The following is a 13015-nucleotide window of genomic DNA, read 5'->3' on the forward strand; positions in this document are numbered from 1 at the left end:
GTATAGAATTTAAAAGAATTTAAGCATACTTGTACCTTTAAAAAAATCTTTATCATCTGCACAAGAATTTCTCAAAAGCCAATATTAGATATCAATAAAATACATTGACACTTTATAGTCTTACAAGTAGAATTTAGGCTGCTGCCTTAAAAATCCACTTTTTACATTGTTTTCATTTTATTATATTTTTTGATGCCACTGTAATGCCACTATCAGATGATATGTGCATATGACTTATCAGTATTTATATGTTAATGTGGTAAAATTTCATTAAATCCCAAAGTTATAAAGATAGTTTTATACATCTTCTAAACCAGGCATCAGCAAACTATTACCCATGAGTCAAATCTGGCCCACCACTAGTTTTACATGGCCCAACAGCTAAAATATTCTATTTTTCAATAGATTTTAAGAATGAGAATTTCGAAAATTTTCAAACTGCAGAGTCCATAAATAAAGTTGTATTGGCACTAAGCCTTATTCATTTGCTTATTCATTATCTATGAGTGCTTTCTGCTACAATGGCAGTTGAGTACTGTAGTAAAGACCTTTAGGGTATACAAAACCCCCAAATATTTACTATCAGGTCTTGACAGAAATAGTTTGCTAATCCCCACTCTATACCCATAGAAGGCATCTGGAATGCTGAATGGAGTGTTTATATTGAAATCAGTGTATGACTTAACTTGGTTTCATTTATAGACATCATTTACATTATTCCTTTTGAATATCATCATCTACTTGGTAAACAAATAAAAATAAACTTAACGTTAAAAAAAACAACAACTTATTTCCTTGAAATGTTTAGGACCAGCAAAACAATGACATAGAAAAGAAAGAAATAAGTAAGAAAAAATAATGAATGAACAATTTAAATTACATTTTAAGTAATGATTTCAAGGTTCCTCAGAGAATTCCAGACAGTAAAGGACTTATCTGAAAATCCTTACAGCAAATTTCTAGTTTCCAAATTTCTGGGATATAGTACTTAACACAGTATTCTACAATTGTTATGGAAAAGACAATGTGCAGAGTTAGTTATCAAAAACAAGGGCGGGGGCAAGATTTTAAAATAAGAAACCAGTCAAGAAGTAAAAATTAAAAGAATGGCATGGCTAACAATTTATGCATTTTTTTTTCTTTTTCATTTATAGGGAGCTACATGGTCTGCTGGTGTAGAACTTGATAGAAATTTACGTTTCATTTAGTGGGCTGATTCCCATATCTGTGTCAGATAAAATCATAGCACTTATTATTGTTACCATGGATACCATGAAGATACTGCCATCCACTAAACAGTATTAGAGGAAGACAACATAATTTTCTGGAACTAGTCCTGTTTTGCCTTCGTAAGTTGCCTTCAACCATCCTGGTTCCACTGATGGGTATACTGGCAAAAAATGAAAAAAAATGTCATTCAATCAGCATTAGCTTCAAATAATTATATACACAAATGGGTAAAAATGCACATCAGATTGCATAAATATGCTCAAGTTGTCAAAACAATGTCAAAGCACCTTTAAGGCTGGAAATGTCCTCTGCATTCATGTAACCAATCTCTCTTCCTCCCCAATCCCTCCCATCCTTCCATCTCTCCTATCTCCCCCCATTCCTTCTTCCTTCTCTCTCCCTCTCTTTCATATATAGGAGGAAACTGGGCTCCAGAGAAATATAGTGTATTAACTTGTACAGGTTATGAGAGGCAGGGGCTAGAGCAGATTCTGAGTCTCCTGGCTTCTACTTTAGCTTCTTATCCCATTACTACTCCTTCATCATCCCCATGATAATAAACTTAAGCAAAGGGAATGAGTATACTTACCATTAGAAAATATTGCCCCCTGTGGGAAAGAAAGTTCATGGCTGTGCTCTGCTTTACAAGAGTACATGGCTTTGGCTTGGCTGAAAGAGCAAAAAGTAATTTATAAAATACACAGCTCTCAACAAAAATACATTTATACTTCAAATCATTTGTAAAAAATAATATTAGTTTTTAGTTGTAATTGGAGTATAATATACATCAAGTACACATGTAAGTATGCATAAGAGCATTTTTCACAAAGCAAAAACACTCACATCATACCAAAAACCCTTCTTGTGTTTCTAGGAAATGTCTCCAAGGGTAACCAACCTGGCTTCTAACAGCACAAGCTGGTTTTAAAGAACACTATTATTATATAATTGTTAGTACGCTGGCAAACAGACCATTTTTACACCTATATAGAGGTTCATAGGTACCCTATAGCTTTTTTCCTACTTTCTATCAGAGGTGAGACCCCAAAATTAAAAGGCCTACAGGATATGGTAAATAAATTAAGTGTACATGAGATAGGAAAAAGAATAGAATAAATTGATGATAAATGGCAACCAACAATAGCCTCATTGTCAGGAAAACAATGAGGATAGATGGAGGCTTTGCAAACCAGAGCCTATACCCATCTCCTAAAGTGGGAAGCCAATATTCAGCTCCCAACATCTGCTGCCATATGAGAATTCAGACTCAATGTAGCCAGATACTCTAGTTTCTTAAGAGAAAACAGAATTTCAGAATTTTATATGTGATATATTTAAAAATATTTGAGCCAACACTAAAAAGCCATCATCTGAGGCTGCTTATCAAATCACTAGTCAAGTCACCTTCATTCGACAACATCCAATTACCTTCATATGATGTGCAAGTTATGCTGATTTCACCTACTTCTCACCATCTCTATCACAACCAGAGCCCAAGCCAAAATCATTTCTGGTGTGGCTCACAGAATGGCTTCCTACCTTTCTAAATCCTCTAGGCCTCTTGTTTTGTCTACTTAAAATCCATTCTATACAGAGCAGCCAGTTTGAAAAAGGTTCTGATGATCGTGTGACGACCACATTATTTCCCTGAAAACAACCCTTCAACTGGCTTCCAACTCTAGCTTCCATACTGTGCACAATCAGGTACCTGTTAGTATCTCCTGCTTCTTCTGTACCTACCTGCTCATCTACTATACTCCATTCACACTGGCCTACTTTTACCTCCTCAAACATGCCAAAGTCATTCTCACCCCAGGGCTTTGCCCTGACATGTTTTCCCCTTGATCTAAACATGGTTGTCCACTTCTAGTTCATCTTAAATTTCCTACGTTTTGCTAAAAGTTAGGTCTTCCTGACCACACACTCTAAAACAGCTGCCCAGGCAACTATCATATTCTCCTGTTTTAAGTTTGCATGGCATTAGTATCTGGTATTCTGTTGTTACTGTTGATATTTCTATAACCTTCTTCAATTAGAATGCAACTTCCATGAATGAGGCCTGATGCTTAGTAACTCAATAAATATTTGCTGAATCAATGAATGGAAAAAAAAAGTTAAGAAGCTCTGGGCTCTGTTTCATACACAGTGAGTCCTTTTAAGTATTGAAGGCACCCTGTCTTTCCTCCCTGAGGGCCCAGTACTTTATCTACAAAGAAGCATCAGCAGTGTTTGCTATCTACAGCTCTCTCAAAGAGCAGTATACATTATTATTTCACTTCCCTGTTGGAGCTAGATAATGGGTCTTATTCCCTACACTTCCAGAATGAGGCTAGGTCATTTAAACTGGGTTTCCAAAAAGTTATCTGAAAATTAGAAAGCTTATAGAGAATAAATATGGTCCTACCCTCAGAATCTATTTCATGAGGTTTAAGTCTCAGGTTGTACTTTCAGAAAGTCTGCTAGGATAGCCTAGGAGAGCCTGCAGCAGGCAGATTTAGGAATGACTACTAGCCCACACAGAACACTTCTCAGGGCTGCATCATGCAAGGAAGAATTGAGGAAGTACAGGGCTCTACACTAAAGAAGAATCATATGTACGTGTGTGTATGTACATGCAGGCACATGAATGTATGTGCTGGCTGACATGGGTGTGGGGGGGTGGGGGAAGAGGATACTACCAAGTTATGAAGACTTGTAAGAATCAGACCATGATAATCCTAAATAAAAAAAAATACATTAGTTTTTCCTATAAATCTTCTGTCAATTATAATCATTTGATCTAATTTGGTATGATTTGATCTAATATGATCTGATAGCTGACATAATTGAGAGTCCCAGAACCATTTCTCTAAAAATATGTGTTTTTCAAAAAAAACAAATTTTCTAACGGCAACAATTTTCTCTAATATTAAGTCCTACTGCTTTGAATCATTAATCTAAGAGATGCATAAGGAAATAATTTCCAGTTATAGAAATGATTAAGATATAATAATCCTGGGGTGCCTGTGTGGCTTAGCCAGTTAAGCCTCCAAGTCTTGATTTTGGCTCAGGTCATGATATCATGATTCATGAGTTCGATCTCTGCACTGAGTTCTGTGCTAACAGTGCAGAGCCTGCTTGAGATTCTCTCTCCCTACCTCTCTCTACCCCTCCCCTTACTCTCACTCTCTCAAAATAAATAAATAAACTTAAAAAAAAAAGATATAATAATCATTGCAATGATATAGTTTTTGAAATTATATACTGAATACAACCAAACTATTTTTGTAAATATTTCAGATATGAATGTTCTCTCTATAGTGTTTTATGGGATTGGATAGCAAGGGGGAGGCATGTAGAATAATTATATCACGAAATAAAGATATTGTTGTGTCAAAAATACACAGCACAAAATAATATCTGTCCCGACTTTTCAATCATCTGTGCATATGACTAGACAGGTATAATTTTCTTCTGCTGAGATCTGTAACTACAGGTGTTAACTCAGCAGAAAGCTTTGATGATTTAATGTAGATGTCTGTGACTGTGAAGTTTTCTCTTCAGGTGCTAATGCTTCCTCTTTTACTGCCTTGGTATATTGAAGAAGATGTGAAAATAATACTGTCACCTATTAGGTCTTTCTTCAGAAGATCCTAATATTCTTTGAAAAGGATTCTGAAAATCTTGCTTCTTATTGCATGGGAGAGTAAGGTAATGACACTCAGCATGCTGAAAGCTATTTCTTCCCTTATCATCCAGAGAATGATCTGTTCATGAGATTCATTCCTAATTCTATACACTATTACTAATGAGTAAACTTACAGAGCTTTGATAAGTGTGCAAAATTCACAATGCTTATCTTAATCATAAGCTATGATTGACCAAAATTGATACAATATTTTCTGGAGGGTCACTTAATGATACACACATACACAAACACACACACACACACACACACACACACACACACACACACGTATATTTTTTGTATGAAGGAAGGAGGAATGAACCTAGATATAGTTAAAAAGATGCCAACGTAGTAGTAACATATAGAAAAGCTAAAAACAAAAAAATCACAACCTAAGTCTTCATCACAAGATTTAAAAACACCAACCCAAATAAAGCATCAGGCAGCTAATTTAAATAATAATGTAGAGGAACACATGGCACAAAACAATATTAGCCTGTAAGGCAATTATTTTATAAAACAATATGTCCTTCAAGGCCCCTAAATTGCCCATGACTATTTACAATAAATACTACATTTGCTTCTGGGCCACTGGTTGGAGATTTTTTAAAATTAGTCACATGTTCCTTTTTTACGCTTTTGTCAACAAATACTGGCTGTTTCTGGCTTAGATATCTGAGTGAATACTGAATGCCTCAATGCTAAAGAACTCCCATGGACGCTTGTAAAGCTGCTTATGTAAAAGGCACGTGCATTGCAATTCCATTGAAAATGAAGTGAAGGGGCGCCTGGGTGGCGCAGTCGGTTAAGCGTCCGACTTCAGCCAGGTCACGATCTCACGGTCTGTGAGTTCGAGCCCCGCGTCAGGCTCTGGGCTGATGGCTCGGAGCCTGGAGCCTGTTTCCGATTCTGTGTCTCCCTCTCTCTCTGCCCCTCCCCCGTTCATGCTCTGTCTCTGTCTGTCCCAAAAAATAAATAAAAACGTTGAAAAAAAATTAAAAAAAAAAAAAAGAAAATGAAGTGAAAAAGTGAGTAACAAAGTCTTTTTAAGTTAAAAATGTATTATTTTATTCATTTACCCAACAACTTTGTTGAGCATCTTTTCTCTGTTGGGTACTATGTTGGAGCAATACAGTGAGAACCACCTTCATAATTCCTTTCCTGTGTTTATCATAGAGGAGTGGTTCACAAAGTATAGTCAAGGGGAACCTGGATGGATGGGTAGGTAGGGCCCTGAGAGGACATTGCTCTGAGAGCAAATGAAGTATATACGAGAATCCATTTATATTCTAGTATGCCATGTTTTAAAGAGGTCTACAAAAATGTTAAATAAAGTAGCTCTTTGTTTTAAAAAATATTTTCATAAAATTTATTTATATTCATATGCAATGGCCTTTTAAAAAATCTTTGTTATTGTATTAATGGTGCTTTGATGGGATTAAGGAAGAGAGGTGTCAGTTCCTGAGCTCTCAGTAGTCACCATCATTAAGGAATGGAAGCTGACTGCAGCACATTCAGTATATGGCAACAACAGAGGAGGAGTGGGCTTCCATGCAGTCTGGGTTAGTGTTGGATGTGAAACAATTTCTGTTGTTTTCAAAACACATTAAAAATATGGCCTTTGGAAGAGGAAAGTGGTGGGGAGGTTAGACCCTATTGTGATCTAGGGGTAGGCACATAAACTCTCTGCCTAGGTTTTATAGAAAAGGGTGACCCCCAAATGTTGTAGGACTTGTGATCATCAGGTGACTTAGGTGATAGGAGTTTGGATTTTGAAAGGAAACAGGCATTTTGCTTGGTTCATCTTCTATATGTAGAAATGAAGTCCAAGAGAAATTAAAGTTACAGCAGAGTCAGGCTAGAAACTACATCTCCTGATTGCTGGTCTAGAACATTTGTGGTGACTATTTGAATGTCATCTGTGAAGTCTCTTAATATCAGTGAAAAAAAAATCACATCTATTATTGATAATTGCTGACAGTAAATAAGAGTAAATAATCACAATTCTGTCCTCCAACAACAAAGCATGCTACTGTTACACCTCTTTAGTTGCATTAACTTATTCATATTTTTACTAAATTCATAAATATTTTTAAATTGCTCAGTTTAAATTTCTAGTAAATATAAATAGATATAATCCACATAAACAAAAGCTCTTTGGAGGTTCTCAATGTTTTCTTTTTCTTTAGTGTATAAAGGTGTTCTGAGACCAAAAATTTCAAGAACCATGGTCATAGATGAGATTAGGTGGTTGTGAACCAAAATGTTAACTGAGGTTGTCTTCAGGTGGTGAGATAAGAGGTGGCTTTCCTTTACTTTTTTAAAATTTATTAGTACTACCCACATTCTCTAAGAGAAAAGAAATGTTATTCTTAAAAATAATACATTCTTTTGTGTTGCTTAATGTAGCACAATATGTTATGTGTATCTTACATGTGTACTGTGCTCTAAATCAATGACAGCCTTCTTAAATCTCAAACTCACTGGATGAGAAGACTTTGTTGAGTTTTGCTTTGGTGCTTTGCAATTATAAACAAAACATTGGTCTCATTTTTTTCAACACTGCTTTTAAATTATGACAATAGAAATACGTGATTGCTTATAATGAGCCAGGCACTCTCAATTTTCCTAATTCTCAACCATATAATTCTCAATTCAACCTTCAGAAGATATTTGTATAGCTTGCGTAAATTATGTTAAAGTGGATCTTCCCCTCCACCCCAATTTAACTGACATTTAGGTGAAGGCTTTAAAAGTACCATTTTCCACATATTTTATAATGGTGAAACAGAGCCTAGTGACATTTGGCTTTTGAAGGCATTGTATATAACCAATGTCTACTTAAGGATGTGCTAGGCACTAAGACATTTTTCTCTGTTCAAATGACTCTCAAAAACAGTATTTTTTGGTACATAAAAACCATTTGGGGATGTTGTCAAAAATTCATATTCTCCAGGCTTCAGTCTCAGATATTCTGGTTTACAGAGTCTGCAGCAACTCACGAATCTTCATATTAACAAGTCTTATAGGTCAAGCTCCTTGCAGAGTGACCCCTCCCACTCCACTGAACCTGATTTCTTCAAGATTTCCAGTGATGCCTTAGAGATTAAAACCAGTGTCCTCCTCTAATGATTTCCTTGACACTTTTGCTTCTACCACGTTGACCATTACTTCTCTTTATCACTTCTTCACACTCACATGCTTGACCCTTAAATAAAACCATTCACCAAAGACCAATGCTCAGATAGTTTTCCTTTTTCACTCAATAAGCTCCATCATTGAGTACCCTCAGCTTTATTTATGCAGTATAACTGCTGTATGGAAGTTTCTCAAATGGCATCAAACACCATGCCCTCCCCTGGTTCCAGTTGCACATTTCTAACTGCCTGTCAATGTTCCTCAGGCTCCTTGAACATTATGGTCAACATTTCCTTTCCTCTCCTATATACTCACAAGCTAAGATCAGAAGCTAAATTTCCATTCTTTTTGACAGTCTCAAAGACTTGGAATTTTCTTCACCTATCTTTCATTCCCAAAATATCCAAGCAGTTGCCCAATCCTGGTCTGATCCATAAATTCTCCTTATGGTTTTTCATGCCTTTGTTACTGCCCTAATTAAGGCCCTTTAAACCTCACAAATTCCATCCTAGATGGCCAACTGTTCTCTCCCCTTCACAACCTCCTAGAAAAGCCACTTGAGTGATCTATTCAAGCGCACCCATGATTAGATCACCCCTTTGTTCAATGACTCAGTCTACAGTAACCCCCAGAAATGTTACTTTCCTGTTGTTCAAAGCCATCCACTGAAATCTCCCATTAGGTTTCTTTCCCAAACATGGCTAGTCGTCCTACTGCCTACTACTGGTTCTATCATTCTTCAAGGTCCAATTCAAGGATAACCCTGAGCTCCCTAGAAAGAAAGCAAAATAGACTTTGTAGGAGGTTAGTCTGGGAAACGCCCTCAATTTCTATCTGTTTTTCACTTGTATTTAATGGTATAAAATAGTATCAGGTGATTGCCAATGGTTAGTGATTTAGTAACATTAATATATTAGAGACTTCAATATCTTAAGCAAGCACTTTAAATAACAATAATAATAGTTACCATCATAGACCATTGACAGAGAACTTAGCAAGTACTGCAAATAAATTGTAGCGTACATTTATAAGAATTTGTCAAGGGCAGAATTATGATCTTTATTTTATAGAAAAAGAAGATATTTTTCGAAGACGCAGCGTAGGAGGACACTGGGCTAACCGCGCGTCCTGCTGATCACTTAGATTCCACCTACACCTGCCTAAATAACCCAGAAAACCGCCAGAAGACTAGCAGAATGGAGTCTCTGGAGCCAAGTGCAGACGAGAGGCCCACGGAAGAAGGTAGGAAGGGCGGAGAGGCAGTGCGCGCTGCACGGACTGGCGGAGGGAGCCGGGGTGGAGGGGCAGCCCGCCGGCCAAGCAGAGCCCCCGAGTCTGGCTGGCAAAAGCGGAGGGGTCAGACGGAGTGTGTTCTGACAGCAAGCGGGACTTGAAATCTGGAACTTTATAAGCTAACAGCTGTGCTTGGAGAACGGGAGGGCTGGAGGACAATGGGAGGGAGAGTTGTTGAGCCCCAGACGACAGAGCTCACCTTGGTGGGGAACAAAGGTGCTCACCAGCGCCATCTCCCTCGCTCATCCCCCAGCCAAAATCCCAAAGGGGAACTTGCTAGCACCGCACAAACACCCAATGCTGTGCTTCTGAGGAGCCATCCCTCCGGCGGATCTGACTCCCTCCCTGTGCCCAGGGTCCCTCCCGAAGCAGATCTCCGAAGGAAAAGAGAGCTGAGCCTGCCCTTCCTGCCCCTGTGCACCTTGCCAATACACCCCAGTTAATATGCCAGATCCCCAGCACCACAAGCCTGGCAGTGTTCAAGAAGCCCAGACAGGCCACGCCACCCCACAGTGAATCCCACCCCTAGGAGAGGGGAAGAGAAGGTACACACCAGTCTGACTGTGGCCCCAGCACTGGGCTGGGGGCAGACATCAGGTCTGACTGCGGCCCCGCCCACCAACACAAGTTATGCAAGACAGCACAGGGGAAGTGCCCCGCAGTCCCGCACCACTCCAGGGACTATCCAAAATGACCAAACGGAAGAATTCCCCTCAGAAAAACGTCCAGGAAATAACAACAGCTAACGAACTGATCAAAAAGGATTTAAACAATATAACAGAAAGTGAATTTAGAATAATAGCCATAAAATTAATCGCTGGGCTTGAAAACAGTATAAAGGACAGCAGAGAATCTCTTGCTACAGAGATCAAGGGATTAAGGAATAGCCAGGAGGAGCTAAAAAATGCTATCAACGAACTGCAAAACAAAATGGAGACAACTATCGCTCGGATTGAAGAGGCAGAGGAGACAATAGGTGAACTAGAAGATAAAATTATGGAAAAAGAAGAAGCTGAGAAAAAGAGAGATAAAAAAATCCAGGAGTATGAGGGGAAAATTAGAGAACTAAGTGATGCACTAAAGAGAAATAATACACGCATAATTGGTATTCCAGAGGAGGAAGAGAGAGGCAAAGGTGCTGAAGGTGTACTTGAAGAAATAATAGCTGAGAACTTCCCAGATCTGGGGAAGGAAAAAGGCATTGAAATCCAAGACACAAAGAAAACTCCCTTCAGACGTAACTTGAATCAATCTTCTGCATGACATATCATAGTGAAACTGGAAAAATACAAGGATAAAGAGAAAATTCTGAAAGCAGCTAGAGATATACCTATAAAGGAAACGTATAAAGGATAAACATATAAAGGGAGACCTATAAGACTCGTGACTGATTTCTCTACTGAAACTTGGCAGCCCAGAAAGGAATGGCAGGAGATCTTCAATGCGATGAACAGAAAAAATATGCAGCCAAGAATCCTTTATCCAGCAAGTCTGTCATTTAGAATAGAAATAGAGATAGAGGTCTTCCCAAACAAACAAAAACTGAAGGAATTTGTCACCACTAAACCAGCCCTACAAGAGATCCTAAGGGGGATCCTGTGAGACAAAGTACCAGAGACATCACTACAAGCATGAAACCTACAGACATCACAATGACTCTAAACCCGTATCTTTCTATAATAACACTGAATGTAAATGCACTAAATGCGCCAACCAAAAGACATAGGGTATCAGAATGGATAAAAAAACAAGACCCATCAATTTGCTGTCTGTCTAAAAGAGACTCATTTTAGACCTGAGGACACCTTTAGATTCAGAGTGAAGGGATGGAGAACTATTTATCATGCCACTGAAAGTCAGAAGAAAGCTGGAGTAGCCATACTTATATCAGACAAACTAGACTTTAAATTAAAGGCTATAACAAGAGATGAAGAAGGGCATTATATAATCATTACAGGGTCTATCCATCAGGAAGAGCTAACAATTATAAATGTCTATGCGCCGAATACCGGAGCCCCCAAATATATCAAACAATTACTCATAAACATAAGCTACCTTATTGATAAGAATGTGGTAATTGCAGGGGACTTTAACACCCCACTTACAACAATGGATAGATCATCTAGACACACGGTCAATAAAGAAACAAGGGCCCTGAATGATACATTGGATCAGATGGACTTGACAGATCTATTTAGAACTCTGCATCCCAAAGCAACAGAATATACTTTCTTCTCGAGTGCACATGGAACATTCTCCAAGATAGATCACATACTGGGTCACAAAACAGCCCTTCATAAGTATACAAGAATTGAGATCATACCATGCACACTTTCAGACCACAATGCTATGAAGCTTGAAATCAACCACAGGAAAAAGGCTGGAAAACCTCCAAAAGCATGGTAGTTAAAGAACACCCTTCTAAAAAATGAATGGGTCAACCAGACAATTAGAGAAGAAATTAAAAAATATATGGAAACAAATGAAAATGAAAATACAACAAGCCAAACACTTTGGGATGCAGCGAAGGCATTCCTGAGAGGAAAATACATGGCAATCCAGGCCTATCTCAAGAAACAAGAAAAATCCCAAATACAAAATCTAACAGCACACCTAAAGGAAACAGAAGCAGAACAGCAAAGGCAGCCTAAACCCAGCAGAAGAAGAGAAATAATAAAGATCAGAGCAGAAATAAACAATATAGAATCTAAAAAAACTGTAGAGCAGATCAACGAAACCAAGAGTTGGTTTTCTGAAAAAATAAACAAAATTGATAAACCTCTAGCCAGGCTTCTCAAAAAGAAAAGGGAGATGACCCAAATAGATAAAATCATGAATGAAAATGGAATTATGACAACCAATCCCTCAGAGATACAAGCAACTATCAGGGAATACTATGAAAAATTATATGCCAACAAACTGGACAACATGGAAGAAATGGACAAATTCCTAAACACCCACACTCTTCCAAAACTCAATCAGGAGGAAATAGAAAGCTTGAACAGACCCATAACCAGTGAAGAAATTGAATCAGTTATCAAAAATCTCCCAACAAATAAGAGTCCAGGACCAGATGGCTTCCCAGGGGAGTTCTACCAGACGTTTAAAGCAGAGATAATACCTATCCTTCTCAAGCTATTCCAAGAAATAGAAAGGGAAGGAAAACTTCCAGACTCATTCTATGAAGCCAGTATTACTTTGATTCCTAAACCAGACAGAGACCCAGTAAAAAAGAGAACTACAGGCCAATATCCCTGATGAATATGGATGCAAAAATTCTCAATAAGATACTAGCAAATCGAATTCAACAGCATATAAAAAGAATTATTCACCATGATCAAGTGGATTCATTCCTGGGCTGCAGGCCTGGTTCAATATTCACAAATGAATCAATGTGATACATCACATTAATAAAAGAAAAGATAAGAACCATATGATCCTGTCAATCGATGCAGAAAAGGCCTTTGACAAAATTCAGCAAACTTTCTTAATAAAAACCCTCGAGAAAGTCGGGATAGAAGGAACATACTTAAAGATCATAAAAGCCATTTATGAAAAGCCCACAGCTAATATCATCCTCCACGGGGAAAAACTGAGAGCTTTTCCCCTGAGATCAGGAATACGACAGGGATGTCCACTCTCACCGCTGTTGTTTAACATAGTGTTGGAAGTGCTAGCATCAGCAAT

General features: G+C 38.1%; 1 protein-coding gene across 1 annotated transcript in view; it reads right to left on the reverse strand.

Moving 5' to 3' along the window:
- Nucleotides 1–1301: 1301 nt before the first annotated feature.
- The window catches only part of ARHGAP42 (Rho GTPase activating protein 42), a 318955-nt gene continuing 307241 nt past the window's right edge, over nucleotides 1302–13015 (reverse strand). The window contains exons 23-24 of the mRNA XM_047071915.1: nucleotides 1820–1899; nucleotides 1302–1390 (exon numbers count right to left, since the gene is read on the reverse strand). Of these exons, the coding sequence (XP_046927871.1) occupies nucleotides 1302–1390; nucleotides 1820–1899 (169 nt within the window). The remainder of the gene's footprint in view (nucleotides 1391–1819; nucleotides 1900–13015) is intronic.

This window comes from Lynx rufus, unplaced genomic scaffold (genome assembly GCF_022079265.1).
Source record: "Lynx rufus isolate CCGP_SWC_20201006 ecotype Redwood Valley unplaced genomic scaffold, mLynRuf1.p SCAF_9, whole genome shotgun sequence".
Lineage (NCBI taxonomy): Eukaryota > Metazoa > Chordata > Mammalia > Carnivora > Felidae > Lynx > Lynx rufus.